The following is a 26,922-nucleotide window of genomic DNA, read 5'->3' as shown; positions in this document are numbered from 1 at the left end:
AGGGAAGGATGGTTCAGCTCCTTCCTGCTTCCCACCTTTAAAATGGCTGCCTTGTTCCTATATCTCCTTAGGGGATGTCAAGTGGAAAGGCAACGAGGGCATGATCTGCGCATATGAAGAAACAAGAAACTCTCGGAGAATTTGAGGATTGGATGCTGCTTCAATAATAAATAAACAGGGATTACATGGCTTTAATATTAGATACGATAGAACATTTTCAAATCAAAAGTCTAATGTGTTATTTGATCAAAATATAAAATCTTCAAATACAATTAATTTTTAGTGATATATAAGCTTTTGTTCGTATGGTATCCTAGTCAAGTTGCTTGTTACAGATTAGTTAGTTAATTAGCAGAGACAACAATGAGTACTAAACTCCAAACCTAACTTTTAAAATAATGGTGTAGAACTAAAATTTATATTCCTCATATTATCAAAAAAAATAAAAAGAAAAGAAAAGAAATATATACCATGAAACGATTTTTCCTAGAATACAGGATTCTATAGAGTAGGTGCAACTGTGCAAGGTAGAGAAGCCCTTCCAATATCCAAAAGAATCTGTTTGATTGATGATGCTGACGATGCGGGTAGATTCTGACAAGATCATCATCTTCATGAGCTGGTCGATGTGTCTAATCACAAAGGAGAGCTGTGATCCTCTTCCTGATCTTTTAGTGTGCTTTAAATCTTTCTCTTCCCACGCTGCACGCTATGTCCTCTAATTTGGTTGCTCTCTCTCTCTCTCTCTCTCTCTCTCTCTCTCTCTGTGGATGGGAAAATCAGATCACTAGCTAGCTACTACCTCCACGGAGATCATAATCATGCTCCTGATTTAGTGGGACCATAGACTGTGACGTTTTAATTTTTGACCCGATTGGTGGTCTATAGGGATGAGATCATCATGCTCCCATGAGCTATAGGCTTAGACTTCAGAGCCAGCCCTGATATAATATATTTAATGATATATCTGACATTTTTTTAATACAGGTAGTAGTACATAGTACAAACACGGGACCGGTTTAGTGTGTTACAGTACATGAAATCGCCAGCTTTTGCATGAAACGGTCAGCTTTTGCAACCAACCCCGTCTACCTCTACGTTCTCATTTCTCAAGCTGGCATGCAAAAAGCTAAGCTGCAAGAGCATCTCCAATTTTGATAATAATAATAATAATAATAAAATAATCATTAATGACATTGCCCATTTGAATTGTCGTTTATGAATTTCCACATTGACCTTCTTCTGTTGAATTTTGACAATATCAAATTTCTAGTGTTAAATTTAGCATAAACTTTGTACTAAATCCCACTACAATAATGACGCAAAGCATACGGGGCCTCATTACCGCTTATTACTTTAGTTATTAACTATAATTTTGTTTTTGATTGGTAAAAATCTATACCAGCGACATTTAATAAAATAAATAATTAGGCCATGTTAAAATGCATATTGGCATTTACGTTAATGCTACATTTTAGAAATAGGAATGATATTTGTCATTATTTATATAAATAAAATAAAATAAAAAATAATATTTGTCGTTAAAAATGCTTTAAGTATTAATATTCATGATTTAATTTCTTGTTAGATTCTAAGTTCACAACAAGAATTCTCGACCGCCTTTCTTGTAGTCAGGAATCTATACATCTCAAGTAATTTTCTTTTAATTATTCTTTATATTATCTAACTGCAAAAAGTTAAAATATATACTGTTACCCGCGGAGCTGAACAAATCTCTTACTGTTCTCTCTCTCTCTCTCTCTCTCTCTCTCTCTCTCTAATATATTGTTTACTGAATTCACTAATTTGGACAACCTTTGCGTTGGGCGGAATATCTAATATGTGTGTCAAAAATAACATTATGGGAATTATTATGCATATCTAGACTATGAATTTTTCACTTAAGTGAATGATACTCTATATATAGTGTTAAAGATACACCCACGCGTATAGGTAAAGTCAACTGTCATATGAAAGTGCTTGATAATAATAATAATTATAATTAAAAAATTAAAATTGACGGTTTGAAAATTATGCAGCTTTTTTCTTTATTATATTTTTTTAGACATAAGTTAAATTCAGAGGAACTACAGAACAATATACAATCGGTGTCTATAAATGAAACTTTACGAACTTAGAAAGACAGTTTAACAAAAGAAAAAATAAACTAGGTGAGCTAACCGACAAATCACCAATATTCATATTATTTTTCAATATTGTTGTTTTTGCCAAGGAGAGGAGAGGCATGCATGCAAGTTTTAAAACGAATTAGCAAAGACTTCCAGTAATTGTTTCTTAATGATGTGCATAACTCAACTAGCTCCAAAATTAAAAGCACTAGAAAATTAGGTAGACAAAAAAATGAACCACATAATAATCACTTACATATATATATATATATATATATATAGTGGCATGAATGAAGTCTGTCATTTAGAAAAAGAATATAGATTTGTTTAATTTAATATGTATACACACGTAAAGTTATGATGGATCTCGAACTTCAAAGAAAGACCGGTTCTTGACGACGATATCATACATGTGGAGCAGCTTGAAGTTGGCAAAGTCTATAGGCAGCGATATTAGGTGTGGAGATGAGTCGGAGCGGTGGAACTGAAGGAGGTCAGGGCGGTTGGAGTTTTGGTAGCGAGTCCAGCCGAGTTGTAGGAGTCGATGTTCGAGCTCGGCGTAGGACCGGATTACGTGGTTCTCCGGGAGGTAGACCAAGAGCCGGGGACGAGCGCCGGGAGCGGTGGCTGTTCCGGGATGGGGTGGCTCTTTTTGCTCGAAGGATTCTTTTGTCGGGTTGCTTATGAGACGAGCGACGCCGTTTTTGTCAAATACCCAAACACCGGACATGGCAACGGCAGCTGTGATGTGTATGAGAGTGAATAGAAATTGTACAAAAAAGGTTAGCTAAGATTATTTCAGGCAGAGTGAGAAATGGAAACGCCACCATTACAATGGCTCTGTATGAAATGAACGCTCCCTATAATATCCCATATATATATATATATATATATCTGACGGCAAAGGAAAAAAAATAAATAAATAAAACAAATAAAAAAGAAGAATATTTTGAACTTTTTTTTTTTTGGGGATTTGCAATAAATAGACACTTGTACTAGTTTGGTTGGTTGGACATATATTAGACCTTTACTTGCCTATATTTTCTTTCCCCTTTTTCTCATTCATAGCCCCCCCACAATTCATATGACACCCTATCCTTTGAAAATATTATCAAAGATCTAAATAAATAATTAAGTGAAAATCCTTCTATTTTTTTAATCGGAAAAAATTCCTCTATTTAATTGTGTGAAAAGTTGTTATTTAACATCGATGAGATAACCTGTCCTTATTTTTGTCCAACAAATAGCACAATCTCATTTTATATTAAAAAAAAAAAAATTTCTCTTGATTTATTTTACTTTCGTAAAAACTATTTTTAAAAGAAGTGGCATTAGATTAATATTATACATAGGAATGAGAACAAAAATAAAACGAAAAAAGATAGAAAATCCAGACGTACATCATTAGTGATGGAGAACTTACATATGTAATTTATTTTTGGTATTAAATGAAAAAATTTAAATGCCTTTAATTAATAATTATCACATTATTCCATTGACGATGATTCTTAATAATGATAAATAATAAATCTCTCTAGTTGTCTGGTTCAAAAGCTTATCTTATTGAATAGTTTATGTAAAATCCAACATAGGTCGTAAAAGTGTATAGTCTTTTTATACTTCCTTTTTTTTTTCTCTCTTTTTTTTATTTTCTTTTTTTTTTTAACTTTCAAACGTTTTTTAAAATGAAAAACAAAATCATGGTATGTGTAAATCAATACAAAATAACTGAAAATTTAATCAAACATTTAAACAAAATACTTCATCCTTAAGCATTTATACTTATAATTAACCAAAATTTCCAATTTACCAAAATGATAATAATAATAATTCAATAGTTTTAATAAACATTTATTTTGTCTATTTTTTGGAATTTAATATATAACTTTCGTTTAGACAAAAAAACAAAAAATACATATATTATCATTTTGATAAATAAGCATATTTTATATTTTATTTCTTCTGTATCGTATATGCTCAGTAGCTAGATAGAGAGTAAAAATAGCTACCCAAGAATAATATCTCCACAACATATGTTTAAAAATAAATCTTATAAATTAGAAAGTGAAGTAAGTTTACCACATAGATTAGCCGTCTCAGCTGGTAGAGCGCATGGCTTTTAACCATGTGGTCGTGGGTTCGATTCCCACAGACGGCGGATGTCCAATATGTTTTATTTTTAAAATTAATGCATTCCCGCATACTGCGTACATTTAATCATTCTTATTTTAGAAATTGTATTATCCCACAGACGGGGTATTTTTAAACTTTTTTTTTTTTTAGAAATTATATTAATTTTTTAGTGGCATTTCCACTGACTAAGTATACTTAATATTTTTTATTTTAAAAATTGTATTTTTTTTAATGGTATTCATTTCATTTATTTTATTTTGCAAGATAACTCTACAGTTTAAAAAATTGTATTACTTTTAAATTTATAGTAATTAACAACATTAAAAAGTATTTTTCAATTTTAGAAATTGTACTATTTTTTCAATGGCGTTCATTTCATTCTTTATATTTTTATCTCATTCTTTTTATTTTGCAAGATTACTCTACAGTCTTAAAAATTATATCACTTTTAAATTTATAGTAATTAACAATATTAAAAAGTTTTTTTTTATTATTTTAGAAATTGTATTATGTGTTTAATGGTGTTCATTTCATTTTTTTTTTAATTTTAGAAATTGTACTATTGTTTTAATGGCGTTCATTTCATTCTTTATTTTTTTATTTTGGAAATTGTATTATTTTTTTAATGGTGTCCATTTCATCTTTTTTATTTTGCAAGATTACTTTACAATTTTAAAAATTCTATTACTTTTAAATTCATAGTAATTAACAATATCAAAAAGTACTTTTTTATTTTAGAAATTGTATTGTTTTTTAATGCATTCATTTCATTCTTTTTATTTTGCAAGATTACTCTACAGTTTTAAAAATTGTATTACTTTTAAATTTATAATAATTAATAATTTCAAAAAATATTTTTTTTAAGAAATGAAGAAAAGTAAAATATTTACAAATGTGTTTTATTATACCACTATGACTTTTTAACATAAATAAGATATGTGTATGTGTGTGTGTGTATATATATATATATATATAAAGTGGTAAGTCTTTTATTATACCAATATTGCTTTTTAACATAAATAAGTTATGTGTATATATATATATATATAAAGTAGTAAGTCTGTTATTAAGAAATTCATAATTTAGTTAAACCAATAACTTTTATATAGTAAAAGATTAACTCTTAGATAAATTGATAATTAATATTTAAATTTTAATTCAAAATCCCAATTTTTTTTTAAGAAGTGAAGAAAAGTAAATAAAAAAAAAAAAAGGTTATGAATATGCTTTATTATACGTGTTTTATTATACCACTATAGCTTTTTAACATAAATAAGCTATATGTATATATATATATATATATATATATGTGGTCGTGGATTTGATTCCCACAAATGGTGTATATTTAACATTTTTTATTTTAGAAATTGTATTTTTTAATGGTGTTTATTATTATTATTTTTTATTTAGCAAGATTAATCTACAGTTTTAAAGATTGTATTACTTTTAAATTTATAGTTATTAACAATATCAAAAAGTATTTTTTTTAAGAAATGAAAAAAAGTAAAATATTTATGAACGTGTTTATTATACTACTATGGCTTTAACATAAATAAGCTATGTGTATGTGTATATATATATATATAAAGCAGTAAATCTTTTATTATACTTTATGTGTATATATATATATATATATATATATAAGCAGTAAGCCTTTTATATGGTAAAAGTTTAACCATTGGATAAATTTATAATTAATATTTAAATTTTAATTTAAAATTCTTTTTTTATTTATTTATAAGAAATGAAGAAGAGTAAAAAATTTATGAATGTGTTTCATTATATCATTATGGCTTTTTAACATAAACAAGGTATGTATATGTCTGTATATATATATATATATATGTAAAATAGTAAATCATTTATTAAAAAATTCACAATTTAGTTAAATCAGCATGCGGTAAAAGGTTAACTATTAGATAAATTGATAATTAATATTTAAATTTTAATTTAAAATCTTAAATAAGATGTGGCAACCAACTATATAAAATCAGAGAGTCCTTGGCTAGACAATATATGTATATAATGGAGTGCTATTTATTAAAGGTAAGAAAACATAAATAGGATTTGACCCGCCACATAATTAGCATGCTAATTTGCCCAATTTGCTTCGTTCCTGTATTGCCTCTGTCCTTAATGAAGTGGGGATTCCTAGTTAGTTAATTAGGATGCCAAGGTAGATTTTTCAGGGGAAAAAAAAAAACAAAGAAGAAGAAGAAGAAGATGTCAAGGTAGTCGGGTGGGGTTGAAGAATATAGTTCCACTCCATTTACATATATATATATATATATATATATATAAAATAAAATAAAATATTATTATTATTTATTATATATATAATATATATATACATAAATATTGTTTGTTTTAAAAAAGATATAAAAATATTAACTAATTTTTAAATATATTATTCACAAAATTAACATTTTTAAAATAATTTATTTAGAAAATAAATTTAGAAATAATTAAATTAGGAAATTGGGTGGGGCATAAGGTTCCCTTTTAATTCGGGGAATCATCGCCTTGCCTCGACTCCTCAATACAAGGGGAATGGAGAGTGGACAAGAAGAGGTAACTTATGCTTTGTTTTTTCTTCATCCTCACTATCTGGTTTATAGTCGAATCTGGAGAATATGAACTCATCAAATTCTTCTTTTTGGTATATTGTTAGGGCCTTCCTCTACCCCCGACCTGCCTTCGCTGTCATCTTTACACATAATCATCCCTTAATTATACAAGTTAGTAATCATTAACTCAAAAAAATTTTGTACTGAAGTGTTTGCCAAGCTTTTTGATAAATAATCAAAGCCTTTTAATTAATTAATCTAATAGTTCATATTGATTTGTTTAAAACCTTTAAATATTTTACATTCATATTTAAATATAATTTATTGTTTATCTAAATTATTTATTACTATTAAAATTACTCTTTCAAAATCAGTCTTTCTCTCTTCTTATTAACTTCAAATGCTCTTTCTCTCTTATTAGATTCCTAATCTTTAATTTTAGTAAATTGTATACTTTTTCTCTTCTAATAAAAAAAAGTTTAATATATATAATAAGAAGTATTTCACATTGTTAAATGAAAAATATTAGATATCATGAAATTCTATGGTACGGATTCCACATTTTGTTATAGTGCAAATCTTTTAAAAAACGATAAGTTTTTGAAAAAATCGGCATCTTTATATATAGTATTGAGAATGATTTCAATATAGTATTAACGATAATTTTTTAAAAAATCATCATATTTGAAGAGATTTATATCATAACAAAATACGGACGTTCGCACTATAGACCAGACCTCATTGTATATGTATATATGTGTGTTTATTTATTTATTATTATTTTTTTGTTAATCTTGTAAAGTATTCTTCAATATTATCATTTAATTGTTTAAGTTATAATTATAGAGAGTTTCAAGAATATAAGGATCTATTTAAAATAAAATATATATATATATATATATATATATAAAGAGTAAGAAAAAAAAGAAAAAAGTTTGGGGATTGAAGACAAAAAAGATAATTGAGACTGAGGAAAGAAGAATATTATATTGCAAGCAACACGTACAATTAAAAAAAATAAGCAAATAGTGTTTAGATATAAATTTGAGATTTTAAGGATTTTTAAAAAGATAAATATAAACAATTCGATTAGATAAATTGACGGCTTAAATTATTTGTCAAAGATTAGATTGTATAATTTTTTAATTTGAAATTATATCTTACAATATATTTAAATATATTTTATGTGAATAAAAATGCTAAAATTGTGTTTGACAAATGTTAAACATGGTAGATTTCTTATATGGAATAAAATCTTTATTATTAAAAATTATAATACATATTTGTGTGTGGTATATGTCAACTATCATATATATATATATATAAAAGATTTTTTTTTTTTTAGTATTTTAAATGATAAATATTAGTGTTTTTTCATGTCCCTAATTTCAAAATTTCCATGTCCACCCAACATTTTCCAAATACGTAACAAAAATTTTCAAATAATGTAAAACCTCATTGAGACCTTTTTTAAATAAATCTATTTTAGAAAATGTATCAATTTTGTTTTTTAAAATCTTGTATTTCAAATATAGCTGCTGAATGCATTTTTATCATTTTTGAATTTTTAAAATGAAAAGCAATTTTGCAAAATGGTATAAGACATTCCTTATAATGTAAGATGACCATTTAATAACGTAGAAATGTTATTCCTTTCTAAATAAATATTATAGATACACTTTCTAAAATTCTGATTGGAAATTATGTTTTCAAGAAATGAATAAAAATTTTAAAAACTATTCTATATTGGAACTTTTTTGCGTGGAAACCTCCATGTATTTTTAACGTAAACAAGCAATGGATATTACATATTTTAGTGTTGTTTAAAAGGAAAAAAAAAACAAATATATTAAAAAAAAAAAAAAAAAGAGAAAAAACAAAGAGGAATAAGTAAGCTAGTATTAGGAGATTCCAAAAAAGAATGAAAGAAAAAAGAAAAAATGGATATTAGTACTTATACACGCCAACATTATCGAGTTTTGCACTTTTGCACCCCAAACAAAGCTGATTGTTGCCTTGTTAATCCTTTTTTAAATTTTTAGTCAAAACACTTAACAGAATAATGTAGGGAATAAAAAGAGGCACTAAATTACAAGGGAACAACTGAAAATTCTTGCAATTCCATGATATGCTTAATGTATTGATCCAATATTGCAAGAGCCATCTCAAATGCAATGTAACCCAAAAGGCCTACAAAAGAATAAATTAAAAGAAAGCCCCACAAGAAAATTTACTGTTTTTGAACTTCTCGCTCATACTACATCGCCCTATTACAAGCAACAATCAAAATCTTGAATCAAATAACAATGGAAATTATATATTTTATAATATTTATTTGCAAAAAAATAGAAAAAAAAATGTGCGAAAAATAACAGTTGGGAAACAAAATCAAATTGAATTGAGATGAAAAACAAGTGGGAACAAAAAATAAAAAAGCAAAACAAAGATGCAGAGGTACTGAAGGGGGCAGAAGGGAGAAAGCCATAAAATGTAGATTCTTTTAGCAATCCACAGCAAAAATTGAAGCAGTCTTCAAATATTACCATCCAGCTCTTCATTGGAGGAGGTGGGTATCTGGGGAACTGCGTGACATGCAAGTTTTTTCAGCTTGAAGCCCCTTTTGTGGCTACAATCGAATTCATAGACATTAAAGTTTTGTCATCCATGGCTATAAGAAAAAGCTTATCGGAGTGGCTGTTAGCTTTACCATCCGATCTCCTACCCAATTAGGCGTTGTTGGGTGGTGATTTGGGAAGGAAGGCCAAGAGAGGTGGAAATTCTGGTCTCCATGGCCGATTTACAAGAAGATGCAAGTCCCATGGCTTGATTCCACCTCAGGCTCTGTTGCAAAATGCTTGAATGCACCTCATGTTTCATTTAGGGGTGGGCACAGTACGGATCAGATTAGATTTATACGCTTTTTAAAATGGAACGACATATTTAGTTTGGGTTGGATATTAAATCGAACCAAATCGATTTTCAAATACAATTTAAAAACCAATCAAATTGATGGTCATTAATTGGATAAGATTTGGTTCATGATTTGAGTTTTATATTGGATTTTGGTCCAAATTTTTTTATTTATGCTATTTTAAGATAAAATTTTTATATTTTGGGTTAAATTTGTATTAAAAAATTTTATAAATTTTTTTAATTATCAATCTTCAATCATATTTATGTATTTATATTTTGAATTCAGTATCTTTTTCAAACTATTCTCTAAGTAAAATAATTTTAATATACATCCACTAAGCAAACATACTAAATAAACTAACTATTAAACATCAAATATGTGAAATAATACAACAAAAAATCATACAACTATAATACAAGTCTACAACTACCACCTAATTATCCAAATATATTATACACCAACAAATAAATTCTACAAGAAGTTTACAATCATTATTAGTTACAAAATAAAATACAATCCATATTTGAAATCTTAGATTTCAAAATGAACTAAACAATCCATAAAAATAAAAACTATTTTAACTATTGTCTTCTTCCACACTCTCCATTCCATAAACAGCCACCAGCAATCACAATCTCATACTCACAATATGCAATGCAAAGCTCACTGCCTCATCAAGCCATATTCCATTCATTATTCAACAAACATTAAAATTATACAATAAACATTAAATACTAAATATTAAATATAATAAACTAACATCAATAAACATTAAGCATATTACTAAAATATTGTCTAACTTAAAAGATAATTGATGATATGGAATTAACAATAAACTTACAAAGCAATCATAGATCAATTAAGAAGAGGTAGACTTTGTTTTGTAATACAAGATGCTACTAAACAAATTAATATATGTTATTAAATTAATCAATAAGTAAAAAAAAAAAAAGTTGTAAATATTACTAAAAAAATTAAAAAGCTCTAAGAAAGATAATAAAAATAAACTCTTATCTGATTTAATAGAATCATAATATGCAACATCCTAAATTGGTACTTTAACTTTATAATTATGCATCATAGAATTTGATTGCAACTAATTTTGAGAACAAATCAAAACCTCTATCATCTTTGGACCTAATGAACTTCACAATGCATCAAGAATATGCCCTACGGTACTAAAGTTAGATTTTGCTAATGTAGAAACTGGAATGACATATACATCTCTTGTAATTTGAGATAAAATTCGATATTTTGTGTAATAATTTTTCCATCAAGCCAAAATATCAAATTTCTCACTCTCCACATCCTCACGTGGATCAAATAAAAATTTATCCACCTCATTCTTTATTTACAATACATTTTTCTCAATTTTTCTTTTTTAAAATTATGATTTCTTCAAACGCCGTTGATTAACTATATTTCCAATGAATTCACTATTATCCCATTTTGATTAACTACATATCCAATGAATTCACTATTATCCCACCTTGTTGTGCTTACATTGATTAACTATAATTGGGATTGAACACTCTAGAACTCTCATTCATAGAATCAATTTCTTTATAGAAGTTATAAAAATTAACTAAAGTATCTTTCACATTGTTAGTCAAAGATTCAATCATACCGCTTTTATAAGTATCCTCAAAGAGATATGATACATATTCTAGCTTATATCATGGATCAAGCACAACGGCAAAAAGTAACAATTTGTTGATATTTCCAAGTGAACCCAAATATTTCTCAAATTTTGTTAACATTTTCTTTGCCATAAGAGCCATCAAATGGTTTTCATTATTACTCCATTCAACAAGGGCATTGTACATCAAACTCAATTCATGAAAACATATATTAGAAGTAACAGTTAAAGAGGCACTAAACTTTAATGTAACACCCCGTCCCAAATCGCACCGGAATCCGTGCACGTTGACCGAGGTTGACCGTTGACCGAAAGGGGTCAAAAGTTGACTTTTTGACTCGGTGGGAATTTCAAGTTGACCAGGGTACCGTGGCGAAGTGCACGATGCCACGAGTTCGTAGACTGGTAGCACGTCGAAAACGGAGCTACGGTTTGAAAGTTATGGGCAAAACAAGTTGAAGTGTAAACTGTCCAAAAGGTGCCGGGAGTTGACTTTTTCTTGTGATGTAATTTTGAGTTGACTCTTGTATGGTTGTAAAGTACTCGTCGATACAAGTTCATAGACTAGCGGCACGCTTAAATCGAACATTTGGTTAGAAAGTTACGGACGTTTGAAATTCACCGGGTACCGTATTATTTTAATATATCTGGCTTAAGTGCACAGTAACACCACGTGTCAGCTTCTGATTGGTCCACGTGACATGAACAGTATCACTCAGGGGTTTTATTTGTTAAAACTCTCGAGGAAGAGAGAGAAAGAGAGAGAGGAGAGAGAAAGAGAGAGAGAGGACCGCCGGCCACCGGAATTTTTGCACTGTTCCGGCCGAGTTACTGTACACGCACCGGCCATCCAGGTTGCCCACCTCTTTTCCGGCAAAACATCCAAGTTTCACGGCGAACGGCCGCCGGACGCGCCCGAATCGGAGCTCCGAAGTTCGGCGGCGAGTTTTTCCCCTCCACCGCAAATCGACCCTGTTCCGGCCTATCTACAGTATGCGCCAACTAACCTTCATCCTCTCCTCAAGTCCGGCCAACCCACCAAAAATCACGGCCATCGGACCACCGACGCGCCGGGATCGGAGCGTTTTCCGGCGAGGGGCCGGAAATCTTCAAACGGTGATTTCTCCGCCGTCCGACCTCCGTTTTGCTCACCGCCTGTCCCGTTGGGTTGCTCTCCTCAAGATCTACAAGTCTGCAAAATTTCACAGCCAACGGCCACCGTACGCGCCGTCGCCGGCGACGGTTGCCGGTGACCGTGGCGGCCCGTCGGAAATTACTGTTCCGGCGAGTACCCGAAATTTCGGCCAGCTCCAGTCCGCAGTGTTCGACCTCCTGAACCCAAATCCGGCATCCATTTCCTCCAATTCGCGACGGTTTGGGAGAATTGTGGAGCCGAAACCCGAAAAGCTTCCCGGCGAAATTCCGACCCCGTCGGGTACGACCCTCGGAAATTAAGACCGGATCTGTGATTAGCATCACTCGAGCTTCGATTCGGTATATGATTCGTAAATTTTAGTTATCGTTTGTGTTTGACCCCCGGGTACCGGGTATTATTTATCCGAATAAAATATTAATTTATTTGACTGTCTGTGAATTTTGTTCTAGGAGCACCGGTGAGTCGTAGAATTGATCCTGTAGTGGATCGTGGTTTAATTGCGTGCTACAGGTGAGTGACCCACCTTCAAATTAAATTTGGGAATTTAATTGGTGAATATATTATGTGTGATTTAAATATTTGGAAATTAATTTCTATGTGCCAAATATTTATCGGATTTATTGTGGAATTATTTATGACTTTATTGGATTTAAGAAAATGTGCATTTTATAAATTTATGCCATGTGAAATTATTTTATGGTTTTGAGGATTTTGGAATTGGTGTGGTTTTAATGGTAAATTGGGCACGATTTGATTTTCAAATATTTCAAGGAAAATATTTGGTTATGTTGGTGATTTCAAATTTTATAAAATATGTCCATGGAATATTATGAGATTTGATTATGATATTTCGAGAAATTATTTATGCTTGGAAAAATGTGGATATTTGAATTGATGGATTTGGGAGTTGGTGGATTTGAAAATCATGGAACTTATGGTATTGATTATAAAGAAATTATGGAGAATTTTCGGGTTCAAGCGGATGGACTATGCCCGCTATGTTTATGCAAAATGTGAAATTTGTTATATAATTTAAAATTGTAAAATTTATGATTTTTAGATGCACCGTGCACGTACTGGTGTTCTGTTTATATGTGATATGGTTAGTGTGCACACGGTTGTGATTAGCGTGCAGGTGGGTGTGATTAGCGCGCAGGTGATGTGATTAGCGCGCAGGTGGGTGTGAGTAGCGCGCGGTTGATATTATGAGGGTGTCCTGTGGATGCCATCGGAGAGGGCGGCCACCCCCCTTTGGCCGGGACACCAGGTTAGCAGCGGCGCAGTGGGACGCCACGCGACCGTATGCCGGTTTCTCTCTATAACCTCCTGTCTGGCAGTACCTCGGGACGCTGGGTACTCTGGCGCCACTGGTATATAGTGGGTGCATCAAATGATTTTCAGAACTGTGTTTCAAAAATAAAATGTTTTGAAACTGTATTGGAATTAAAATATAATTATTATTGTTTCTGATATTTAATTGATGTCTTGGTTTTCGGGGATTACGATCAAGGGTTTTGTGAAAAAGTTTTAAAAGGGGAACCTTTCCAACTGAGAGAACTGTAAGGGTTTTGAGAGAAAATATTAATTCCAAATAATTATTTATTATATACCTATTACCGTGGTATTATATTATATAGTAGTAGGGTCGCTCACTGAGATGATTAGCATCTCACACTCTTAAATTCCGTTCCTCTAGGTACCAGGTTGTCGGTGTTCACTCGGAGCGGACTTGATCTTCCTCGCTGTTTTAGTTCGGCAGTATCCGTTTATTCTTTTATTGCAGTTGTAATACGTTGCCAAAGGTTCAAGAAGTTTTTCTTCCATTTTTCCTCTCTATCTTGTATTGTTACTTTATCTGTCATTTTATAAATTCCGCATGTATCTGTATAATGCTCTGTATACTGTTTTGGACGTGTAATTGTTCTTTATTGCACTGGGTTGCTGCTGTTGTTTTATTTTGAAGTGCTGAAATTTGTGGAACCAGTTTGTAGTCTGTGGGAGGAATAAGGGGATGTTTTTTTTTTGAAGTATGTTTTCAGTGCAGGTAATTTGTGGTAAGTAAATCCCTTAGGGGAGGCTCTGTCGGATTTTCCGTTGGAGGGTTCGGTAGGGTTTCCCTGGGATCAGGGCTGTCTAGGGTTTCGGGGAAGGAATTCTGGACGGGTCCTGACATTAATGTAACCTCATAAAAAATAGTTAATAATTTCACAAAAACCCTTGCACTATCCCAATTTTTACTTTGAGGTGGTCCAGCTCTCTTCCTTCCAACTTCATTCTCCTCAAAATATCCAAGATAATGTCCATCATCATCTATTATCTTATTAAAAGCTTTTTGATACTTCAAAGTCGAGTTCAACATCAAAAGGTGGAATTCCACCTAGTAGACATACCCAAAACCACAATTTCTCTAAATTCAATATTCTTCTTCTCTACACATTCGTTAAATTTGTCTAATCTTGAAGGAGATGAGTGAACATATCTAACATCATTATGAATTCCAGCAAAACTATCATGGATTTTCCTTAATCTAAATGTCACAATCAAATTTACAATATATACTCACAAAAAAAAAATACTTCATTTTCAATAATTTAATTTTCAAAAAATTAATACCCAAATCATTTGAAGAAGTATTATCAACCGTTACTGTGAAAACCCTTTTACTACCCCATTCAATCAAATAATTTTCCATAACTATACCAATTGTCTCACCTTTTATGGTTTTGGACAATATAAATATTTATAATTCTCTTATACAACTTCCAATTATCATCAATGAAGTGAGCTGTAAGAGTTATATAATTGTTATTTTGAATGGAAGTTTATCTGTTCATCGTAAGACAAACCCTTTGTTTTCTCAATGAAAGCACACTCTTCAAAGCTTTTTTCTCATCTAAGTACAAAGCATTTCAAAATTTTCTAAACCCTTCCCCTTCAACATGGCTAAATGGCAATTCATTGATAATAATCATTTGTGCATATGCAAGCCTACATGCCTCTTTACTAAATGTTGTAGACATCAAATTACTACTACCACTTTCAAAAGAAAGAACTTATTTCTTTTTATCCACCGTCCTATTAGGGTACTTTTTGTATTAGTTCATTAAATGATTTTGCAACGTATTAGTTCCACATCTCTTGGTATGACATGCATAATCTACCCCACAATATTTACATTTGCATCTAGGATTATTTGGATTACTATTTGAAATTTTTTCAAAATATTCCCAAACCAAAGATGGAGCCCTAGAAGGTTTTTTCTTTTTGATTTTATAAGGTTTATTTGACTGTGAAGGTTAAGACTCAGCTATTTTTTATTCATTTAAATATTCTTCCAATTCATTAATATTATTCAAATCATGGTGGTCCTCATCCATCTAGAACCTATTAAAAAAAAAAAATCTATTGAAACATATATAAAAAAAAGAAAAAGTATAAGCATATTTCATGCTTAACCATATGGACATCTAAATTATAAAAATATCACAAGTAGATTTTCATAGCAATCAAATCACACATAGTTTACTTCACAATCTCCAAACTTCGCAGCAAACAATTTCATAGCCTAAGCTTCACTATACTTTCCAAAAGTAATTTTTCACCTTCTCATTTCCAATAAACTTCAAATTTTACAAATTGATCAAAAAATAACGAGAAAAATATTAACTAAAAAGATAAGTAACTTGCCTCCAGATAGTAGATAATCACATAACTGTTTGTGATTTTGGGATAAAACAAAGAAAAAGAACTCTGTTGAATAACTCAATTCAGGGCGGGCTATCAGATTTCATCCACCAAACAAGGAAAAAAAATGATAGACCATGAAGCAAAAAAAAAAAAGAAAAAAAAATTCATAATACTGCCTATCATTTTTCTTTTGGCTTCTTTCATTATATAAAAGTAGTACATAATAAATACTAAAGAAATAAAACTCTTGACTAGGTGTGTTGACATTGACATCAAGAAACCAGTGGTGTGTTCGGTTCCTCAATATGTTTATTTTTTTCCATAAAATATGTTCTAAGGGAAAATAAGCAAAAACCAATTTGACCCTATACATATAAATTGGGAAACAACAAAACGTACATGATCATGAGGTTGGACTAAAAAAGGACTGTCACCAATTGTAGACATAACCAAGAGGATGTCATCTCCATTGCATTACAGCTAAGCTGTAATATATTTGGAATTCACAATTCAATTGTCAAACATATGTATAAAATTTGTACCAATGATACTAATATAAGTAACCAATTCATTTTGAACAAATTGAAAATTTAAAGCAAGAAGATAGCTAATATCATATCCACACCTGACTACTCATTGGTCTTTTTTGAAGATAACCCTTGCCAATATTTAATATATTAGAAAGCAACATGATGCATCCAATAATTTTTTGGTTAGATAGAAAATAGCTTTAAAGACAGGTCTAAACAAATACTAATTATTGTATACGCAAGTCAATATATATTAACAAATTACATTAAATTTGTTATCTAATCTTAAGTATAGCCTGTTACTGTTGCCCCCTAATAGTGGAAAAGATGGTAGGAATCCCATGGCTTGAAAGGAAGGCTTGTAAAATGTACAAGAGGAAATGTTGTTGCTATTGGAATTGGGAGGCAACAATGGGAAGTCATGGAATTGGAATTTGGAAAAATTAGAAATGAGAACATTATTATTTGTTGATCAAGTCCTGACCTTGGAATTATGAATGAAAAGCCAGTGTAATGAACTAGAATATCATAGCAAGAAGTGAGATAGGAGAGTTGCAGAAGCTGGTTCATATGACTTTGTGCTAGGAATGGCACTACCAACACAATTACTGCAGCTTTTTCCTGCACATAATTTTCAAAAGCCATTGATCAATCTTTGATGAGATTATCTATTTCTTTTTATATCAGTTAAAGATAAGCTTGGTTGGGTAATTAGGGTTCTAACAAGAAACAACTAGAATTTAGTAGCATTAAACATTCCAAATTGCAATTTATCAGTATTGAGAAAATACCCATTTACCTATAAGAGAGTCGTCCATCAGAAGGGTGAGGGACTATTGCTATGAACCACCGGCAAAGTCAGCTGATGGTGAGGACTGTGGAGAGCGATTTGGTGATGGCTAGTGGAGATGGTGTTGTGCCTCATGGTCGTGGGGGATGCTTGTGATAATGTTGTACCTTGTGGCCACGGGATTGATTGGTGGCATTGCAGGTGGTGGCGAGGGGTGGGCGCGATTTATCTGCTCAAGTGGTGGCGTTGCTTGGGAGTTTAATGGCTACCGTGGAGTGGTGGCTGCTAGAGTTTCCACTTTCAAATGTGTTTTATGATATGAGATTGAATCTAATGGTGGAAATTAGATGGGGCAAAATCAAGGGCCTACAAAATTTAATAAAAATAATTTTTAAAACTTGTTTTATTTTATATACTATATTTTATATATAAAACAAAATGGTTGGGTAAGGATCGGTTTGGTGTAGATTGGATTGGATAAAATTTCTTCCAACCTTTAACCCAAACCGAATATCTTGTTTTTTTTTTTTTTGTTTTTTTATTTAATACATTTAACCAATCTGACCCAATTAAAAAAATTAAAACCAATCCAAATCGAACCAAATGTTTCCATTTGGTTGGCCCAGTTTGGATTTTGTTCACTCCTAATTTCATTTATTTTCAGAAACGCCAAATCAAAATTTAACACAACTAATTCTTAATGGATCTTCCCTGATGATATTGATACGGATTGAATTTAATATTATAGATTCAAATTTATAAGTTATTGTATAAATTTGTATCGTCATAACGTATGGCAGTTTTCTAGATTTATGCCCCGAAGCAAAATTGGATCTAAGAATAAAGGGTGCGAAAAGACAAAAGTTACCTTGTATCAAAGTCATGTGCCATGTACATGATTATTTTGTTGATTGTTTGACAAAAAATTTAGAAAAGGATCAATGGTACAACGATTAATTTAGTTTAGGGTGCAAAACGTTTGAAATAGGTGTAAGCGAGAAAAATGACTAACCAATGAAATTGATTTATCCATTCTAATTCAATTTGTTTGGATCGGCTTTTTTAGTATAATTGGGTTCAATCAATTTTAAAATTAAAAACCAATTATTGGTTCAGTTTATAACATAAAAATTCAATGAAATCGATCCAAACAAAATTGATTAAATTTTTTTTTATTATTATTAGAAATTTTATTGGTTGGTTGTATGATTATAATATGATCAATGTAAAGTTTTATTTATTATTAAGATTGAACTTACTTGTTTTGTTTTTTAGGTTTAATAATTATGAATTTTTCTGTATTAGTTTTTTTCTTAAATAATCTATCCATTAAAAAAATTAAGTATTCTAGAGAATGAAAAAGGCTAAAAGCCCAAAATTACTCTCTAAAATTTAAAATTTACAAAACTCTAAAGTTTTTTAAAAAAGCCAAAATATTAAACGAAGAAAAAAAAGAAAACCAAGTTTAAAATTGATTATCCCAATTGATTTTAACCAATTACTAGTTAGATTGGTTTGTACTGATTTTTATGTATGTATAGACCCATTCAATTTAGATTGGAAAAAATAAAATAGATTACTAATTGAATTGGATTGGATATTTATAAATTAAATTAATTATGAATAAAGGAACATCTTTAGTCAGAAAAATTATTTAAAATGTAAAATATAAAATTTATATAATTTGAAGTGCATTGGTTTCAATATCTATGTAAAAAAATTAAAAAAAAAACTAGTTTGGATTGAAATCCAAAAAGCAGACAAAGGTATATATATATATATATATATATATCCTAAATTATGAAATTATAAATTTTTTGTATAATTGGTTTAAAAAATAAGGCGTTTACGGATGTGACTTAAAAGAATTAATAAACAGTAATTTTAATTTTTAAATTTAAATTATTTTTATCTGTCAGTTTGCTTTTCAAATGCTTTCTTATATTAAATTAGTTTTAAAAAGTAAAATTGCTTGGAGATAATTTAAAGAACTGAAAAGTTTCTTTTGATATTGAAACGGTGCGTTGGCACCTCTTTTGGGTAAAAAAAAAAAAAAAACGCAGCTCTTCCTTCTTCCCTTCTTGCAGTTCATCCTCTTCTTTCCTAAAGCTCTAAACCAGCAGCTCACCACCTACCAGTTTTCCTTCTCTGCCGCCCAACAGCTTACCGCAGCTCACCATCCTCTTCCTTCCTCTCTAATCTTATGTAAGTTTCCTTCTCTCTCACTCTGCATTTTCTCTGCATTTTTCGCTCTGCTCTTAGATTTTTTTTTTTTTTTTTGGGATCATGGTTTTGATTTTGGTCAATTATCAGCTCTTGGTCAATTATCATTTCGAATGCTGGGGATTTAATTTTTCTGTTGCTTTTGGTGTTATTTGTCTCAAATCTTGGTCAATTATAAATGAAAGTGCGTTTATTTTTTTATTTTTTTATTTAAAATGCTTATTTTGAGATGTTGTTCGCTTGTTTAGAATCAGACAGATGGTGGGTGGAAAATGAAAAATTGAATCCTTAATATTCGGTTAGTTTTGTGGTTTTTAAGAGGATACAGGGGCCAAATTAAATCCCTCTTACCTGATTCTTTTTTTTTTTTTTTTTTTTTTTCAAATGAGGCGCCAACGCACCGTTTCATTCAATGGAGAAAAGCAAACGAACGTCAAAGTCCGCTTGGTGCGAACTGGTCCGTGCCATGGCACTTCTGTCTACACTTTATCAGCCAAAAAAAAAAAAAAGTTAAAGATCATAAATATATTATATATTTGGTCAATAAAAAAATATTAATTAGTTGATTTGTTTTTGACCATGAGAGAAAAAAATTGCCTTAATTGTGGTGATGCCAAATGGGACGTGCCAAGTGGATTGGACAATAAGTACACCACAAAGAGAGCCACACTACAAAAATTGAATACGCGCTCTATAATGCAAATGATCAAAACTGGTAGCCAATCATTTTGGCGAGTAGATCATGAAATATTACTCTCGCAGTGTGGCTGGGTTTATGACATTTCCATTTCCGTACGTATCATGAAAGTGCCAAAAAATTGCAGTGTAGGAAGTGAAGTGAAGCGACTCTTCTTTCCAGTAAAGGGAGCGAAATAGTGGGAAACGCGTTTCGTTCAAACTTTACTTAGCACGGAGTGTCTTTTACATTTTCAGCATTCTCTACCTTCTCTCTCTCTCTCTCTCTCTCTAATCGGACATTGATGCTCTGAAAACCATAATCAGTGCCGTCCACTTGACTCATCCATCCAAATCTTTCAGTGAACAACAAGCCCTCTGTAAAACCCCCTTCCTCCATTGTTGGTTTAAAACCACGCTTCCTCTTTTTTTTTTTTTTCTTTTTTTTTTTTTTTTCTTTTTTTTGTCGTGCCGTCGTCTCCCAAACCCATCGGCAACTCACCGACCCTTTACTGGAGGAACCAGTGAACCCTTCTCTCGCAGCTTGTGGTTTTTACAGTCTTTCAGGTATGAGTTGTGCAGTATTTGGGTTTTTTATTTTTTTATTCATTTTTTCTTCTTTCTGTGAATGTCTAAGTTCTGTAATGGGTATGTGCATTTAGGTGCAAGTTAATGGGTATTGGGTTTGAATGATCAGGTTCAATGATTCTTCTTTGTATATGGCGTGGTTTTTTGTGAATGTTTTGGGTGGCTACGTGGCTTTCTAACTTTATAATGTTCCTAATTCTGTTGACTATGAGGAATGCAATTTTATAATCTTCCTAATTTCACATTTTATTTTAGAAATTAATGCTATATGTGGTATGTTAAAATGTATCTTATAAAATTTAGATTGTTAAAGTCGTTTTTTCCTCTTGACCTTTGATTTAAAGACCCCCTTGTTTTTTTAACTTATTTGAGTGAATTTGGTTTCTATCGCTTTTCACTTTGAGTTACAGTTTGTATTTAATGCAATGAGTTGGCTAAGTATTCATCAAATGCAAATTGATTTTTTGAGTAATGGAAATTAAATTGAAGAGAAAGTAATTGATTACAGGTTGCAGCTATTTGCTCCATATCTTTAATTAGGGAAGTGCAATTTATACTTTGAAGTCTCAAGAATGGATCTTATTTGCATTAATCTATTTGGTTTTGTTCTATAGTCGATATCAGTGAGTGGCTTTAACTATAAGACAACTGTTTACAGCCGAAATGCTTCAATAAACAAATTTTGTTGTAAATCTTTGGCTGGCATGATTATAAGGTATTGCAAAACTTGAGCTTCCATTATAAATGGCCCTTTAATAATGACTTTTAAGTTCATATTTGAACATAAGTTGGTGTCCATTTTGCAGGAATTGTTGTTCTATCTTTGTTTGCACAACCTTGCACCAGTTTCAATGATGTTAAATCTTTTTTAAGATATGAAATGCGTATACAAACAAAAACTTAAAGTTCATCGACCACATGTTAATGCATGTTCAATGAATGATATGTTGAACCTTTGAAGTTTTTGCATACCTTAAAGTTTGTTTAACGTTGATTGGATATCATCCATTTGCAAGGGAACTGTATTTTTGTTCTATTTGTTGTTGTTGCTTGCGAGTGTAATATCTACAGTTAGTAGTCCTGATTTTGATCTAGATTTGTTATTTTCTTGAATACTTGCTTTTTACTGTATATTAAAACCAGTTTAAGGTGACTGTATATCATATGATGTTAAGGAAATATGAATATTGGAAAGGAATAATCTATAAAATTGGATCTTTAGTATTCTTTTCTTTCTTATTTCAGGTATACGATGACTCACCGTTCAATAAAGGAAACAAAGATAAGTAAATCTGATTTAGAGGACTGTGAGTATAGATGCTATGAAGAATTAAAGAATGGCACCTTCAAGGTCAAAGCTTCTAACTCAACATATAGATGTCCATTCTGTCCTGAGAAGAGTAAAACAAATTACTTCTTGAAAGAGCTTCTCCGGCATGCTGCCCGTATCAGTAGAGAGTCAAAGAGCAGTAGCTTAAAAGAGAAAGCCAGACACTTCGCTTTGGAGAGATATATAAAAAGGCATCTTGATCTCAAGGATAGGTCAGAACCTCCCCCTAAGATTGAATGCCATGAACATGTACGTGGTCGTGATCGTGATCGTGATCGTGATCGTGAGCATGATCGTGATCAATTATTTGTTGTTCCCTGGATGGGCATTTTGGCAAATATTAAAACTACATTAGATGACGATCGGCATGTTGGGGAAAGTGGTTCAAAACTTAGGAATGAGTTGATGAGAGAAGGGTTTAACCCTGTGAAGGTTCATCCTCTGTGGAGCTGGAAGGGTCATTCAGGATTTGCAATTGTTGAATTTAACAAGGACTGGGCTGGTTTTAAAAATGCAATGTCGTTTGAAAAGAGCTTTGAAGTCAAACATTGTGGGAAGAGAGATTATTATGTAGAGAAGAATCGAGGAGAGAAACTATTTGGATGGGTTGCCCGAGAGGATGACTATAAATCAATGGATATTATAGGTGATCATCTTCGTAAAAAGGGGGATTTGAAAACTGTTTCTGACTTAGAAGCAGATGATAAAAGGAAAAACGAAAAGCTTGTTTCCAACCTAACTGACACCTTGGGCACCAAGGAGCAGTGCCTCAAAGAGATAGCTAGCAAATTTATAGAGACCAGTGTATCTCTAAACAAGTTAGTGGAGCAAAAAGATGAGATGTTAAAACATTACAATGAAGGTATTTTTCCTCCCCCATATTTGTTAAATTTTACTAGAGAGAATATACTTTAATTTAAACCTCCTCTAGTCATTCTCTAATGTAGCTTCATTTAAATTTTTTCTTTATATGTTAGAAATAAGAAAAATGCAAGAGGAAGGACGTGACCACTTTGAGAAGATCTTATTACAGCATAATGAAGCTACCCTGCATTTGGAAGATCAAAGAAAGGAGCTGGAACAGCAGGAGAAGCTATTGAGACAACGAGAGGCACAAAATGACAGTGAGATAAGGAGATTATCTCGTGAGAAGGAAATGGTAATCTTGTTCTGACCACTTTAATCGTAACAGATATCTATAGCATTGATTAAGATACTGCATATGCTAGTTTTTCAAAATTAGTTGAAAGTATTTATTGGAAAAGGAAATTGATTGGGGCGTTCATTGTTTGGAAATCCATTAAATTTTTATGATATATGTTAATAGCAGTCCCATTCTCCTGGGCTTTTCGTCCCTTAGGAAAAAAATTCAGTATGTTAATAGAACCTAATATTAATCAGTTTGAAGTAGTCAGCTTCCTGGGTTTGGTTAATCTTGATATTTTCAAACAGAAATAGGAAGATGGAGAGGGAAAAATGGAGAGGCAAATAGGAAATTTGAACATTCCCAACAGTTTTCTTCTGCGATGGTTATCAGCTGTCTACTTCTTTCTATTTAGTTGAAAGTTACCTTAAGGTCCTATGGGGGAAAAAGTAATACAAAAGAAATGTCCCTCAAGGTGGCAAACGAGTAATTCCATTTACAAGCTTTAATTAATACCTTGGGCTTGAATTTCTTTTGTTCTTTAAGTAAGATGCTAATGTGATTACGTTCAGATCTCTTCTCACTGTTGGCTAAATTGGTGCTATTTGTAATTCTTTTATATCTTAGCTTATTTAAAATAAATCTAATAAAAAACAAATTCTTCATTCAGAATGCGAGAGCTACCTTGGAGCAAAAGAAGGCTGATGAAAAGATGCTTAAGTTGGCTGAAGAACAAAAGGTGGGCTTTCCCTAAGGGTTGTCAAATATTTATAAATTGAAGCGAGTTAATTTCTTTCTTCCATTTTTTTTTGGGTGGTTAATTGCCATTGGCAGAGACAAAAGGAAAAACTTCGTAAAAAAATTATTCGATTGGAAAAGCAACTTGATACAAAGCAAGCCTTGGAATTGGAGGTAGAGCGTATGAGAGGAGCTTTACAAGTGATGAAACACATGGACGAGGACATGGAAATTAAGAAGAAGATGGATGAAATTGAAGAAAATTTAAAGGAAAAGATAGAAGAATTGGATGGTGTAGAGGCGCTTAACCAAGCACTCATTGTGAAGGAACGCAAAACTAACGATGAACTGCAGGAAGCTCGGAAGGAATTAATTAATGTATGTACTTTCTTCCTCCTCGGTTTCTTTTATGTAAGATGTGAGTGGTTGCACAATAAATTGTTATGGAAGAATCTTTATGTCTACTACAGATATGCCTTAATAATTGGAACCTGCTAGCATTTTTAGTTTCAATCTTCATCTCTGATATCACATTTTGATTTGTTATGTCACCATATTCTGTTATTACATTATCGGAATCTTTGAATGGCATATGTAAATGGCATGTATTGTTTTGAAGTTCATTTCCATTGAGCCGCATTCTGATTTTTTACATCTATAGGATCACATGGTTCAATCCTCTGAATGCCCTATATGAATTGAACATGCATAACTTTCCCAATTTGGCTTGTGAGGTTTCAAGGATAACAAATTCAACATCTCTCCACTTTTGGGTTTTTAATCACAATTTAAATACCAGGGATATATGCTTGGTTGGACGATCTGGACTCTGTTTTTAGGAAGATGGCAATAGGTTATTGCGGCTTTCTATGTCAGATATTTAATTCCTCAATCAACGTTTCTATTATTAGATGTGTTCTAATCAAATATCTCTTGTTGTTGTTCTCATTTCGTAGAAGTTTAACACACATGCTTCTCAGGGATTGGAGGAATTGCAGACCCGCAATATAACCATTGGCATTAAGCGAATGGGTGACCTGGATATTAAGCCATTCCATGCTGCATCCAAGATAAAGTACACTAGTGAAGAAGTGGAAGAGAAAACACTAGAATTATGTTCTATCTGGGAAGACAATCTTCGGGATCCAAGTTGGCATCCTTTCAAGGTCATCATGGATAAAGACTGCAACGCTAAGGTACGAATTTTAGCAATCAAGAACAATTAGTTCTTTCAATAGAATTCTGTGGTTGGCTACAGCATCCCTTTTCTGTTAGTCTTGGTCTTGTATGGAAACATGAGTTAAAAGCACTATCAACTGATTAAGGATTCAAGTAATCTGGATTCGCATATTAGGCAAGAAAATTGTCTATTAAACTGTTGAGTGGAACAGTTTTTTATGAGGATGGTGGTGGGGGTATTCCTTGTCATTGCTCCCTAGCTCTTCCCTCTACATGTTTCGATACACATTTCTTTTGTCCCGGTTATCATTCATTTAAATTAATTGCTACATCCTTGTCATCAATGCCCTACTCAATACTTCTCTTTAAATTTTTTTTAAAAAAAAAATTTTAAAAATATATAATTACAATTTAGGTGACATGGCTGTGCAGGAAATAATCAATGAAGAAGATGAAAAATTGAAGCATTTGAAGGATGAGTTTGGCGATGAAGTTTTTAATGCTGTGCTAACATCTTTGAAAGAATTGAACGAGTATAATCCAAGTGGTAGGTATCCAATTCTGGATCTCTGGAATTTCAAAGAAGGAAGGAAGGCATCGTTGAAAGAGGGAATATTGTTTGTTCTGAAACAATGGAAAGTTTACAAGCGGAAAAGACACTGAATATTTACCACGTTCAGTATGTTTTGCACAAGATTCGGCGGACTATATGTGCAGGTTACCGCTTGACTGATTTTTATTCCGTCTTTTTACTTCATTATGTGCAAGTATTAGTTAAAGCAAGGGGTTGTTTCTTTTCTTGTTTTTATGTAAATATGGATTGCTTGTAAACTTAACGATTAGTTTTAAGACTTTTTAACTTTAGACAAAAGGTCTATTTAGATAGCTTTTATCTGAATATAAATACCTGAACTTTGTTATATAAATAAAGGCAATATTTCATCTAGATCTCCTCCTCAGGTTTGTATTAATTTTAATTTAATCTTTGAAGTTTCAAATATATCAATAATTTCTCTTCAGATTTCAAATAGTTTTCATCTTTTTTTCTTTATTATTTCATTCACACCTTTTAAAATGATTTCATCTACATCCTTTGTAAGAATGTAAATTGTAATTTTGAAAATATGAGAGTAAATTGAAATTAATGCAAATGTAAAAAGGTCAAATATTCTCTTGTACATAAATTATCTATTCCCATTTAGATAACTTCATAGCCATAAATTATTTAATTTTGATTTGAATGCCGTTGCTATAACTATAGAATGTACCTAATACCGTATAATTTTCTTGCTTAAATTTCGATTTTAAATGCCAATTGCTTAATTATAGATAACTTCCTATTTTTTGTTTGGTGTGAGAAGTACCTTTTTTTTCTTTTTTTCTGTGGTGTTTGGTAGTGATAAATGGTTAAATTCATTTTACATTTTGTCCTGTTTAAATTTTGTTGCATTAAATATTATAGGTCATTGCCAAATGTAAATTGTCAACCGAGATTTTTTT

General features: G+C 31.3%; 2 protein-coding genes across 4 annotated transcripts; one reads left to right on the top strand and one right to left on the bottom strand.

Moving 5' to 3' along the window:
• Nucleotides 1–2,453: 2,453 nt before the first annotated feature.
• On the bottom strand, nucleotides 2,454–2,948 carry LOC107410975 (flowering-promoting factor 1-like protein 1). Its single transcript, XM_016018475.4, has one exon. The coding sequence runs from the start codon at nucleotides 2,857–2,859 to the stop codon at nucleotides 2,485–2,487; it is 375 nt and encodes a 124-aa protein (XP_015873961.3). The 5' UTR covers nucleotides 2,860–2,948; the 3' UTR covers nucleotides 2,454–2,484.
• A 16,655-nt stretch (nucleotides 2,949–19,603) lies between these two features.
• Nucleotides 19,604–26,368, top strand: LOC107411038 (factor of DNA methylation 4). Of its 3 annotated transcripts, none has more exons than XM_025071240.3 (7): nucleotides 19,604–19,750; nucleotides 22,277–23,223; nucleotides 23,339–23,520; nucleotides 24,176–24,244; nucleotides 24,340–24,621; nucleotides 25,200–25,439; nucleotides 25,855–26,368. In XM_025071240.3, coding segments are annotated over exons 1-7 (1,953 nt in total). In that variant the 5' UTR covers nucleotides 19,604–19,748; the 3' UTR covers nucleotides 26,086–26,368. The 3 variants fall into 3 exon arrangements, with proteins under 3 accessions (XP_024927008.3, XP_015874033.3, XP_024927009.3); XM_016018547.4 differs by having other exon boundaries at nucleotides 19,607–19,750; nucleotides 25,224–25,439; XM_025071241.3 differs by lacking the exon at nucleotides 19,604–19,750 and adding an exon at nucleotides 20,486–21,010.
• Nucleotides 26,369–26,922: the final 554 nt, after the last annotated feature.

Source organism: Ziziphus jujuba, chromosome 10, assembly GCF_031755915.1.
Source record: "Ziziphus jujuba cultivar Dongzao chromosome 10, ASM3175591v1".
Lineage (NCBI taxonomy): Eukaryota > Viridiplantae > Streptophyta > Magnoliopsida > Rosales > Rhamnaceae > Ziziphus > Ziziphus jujuba.
The sequence above is the reverse complement of the archived record's forward strand: the minus strand, read 5'-3'. Positions and strand labels throughout refer to the sequence as shown.

Excerpts from the sequence above, each read along its gene's own strand:
- LOC107410975 (XM_016018475.4), bottom strand. The coding sequence starts at position 2,859 with ATGTCCGGTGTTTGGGTATTTGACAAAAACGGCGTCGCTCGTCTCATA.
- LOC107411038 (XM_025071240.3), top strand. Across the intron at positions 23,521-24,175 it reads TATCTCGTGAGAAGGAAATG|AATGCGAGAGCTACCTTGGA; the intron begins GTAATCTTGTTC and ends TTCTTCATTCAG. Across the intron at positions 25,440-25,854 it reads ATAAAGACTGCAACGCTAAG|GAAATAATCAATGAAGAAGA; the intron begins GTACGAATTTTA and ends ATGGCTGTGCAG.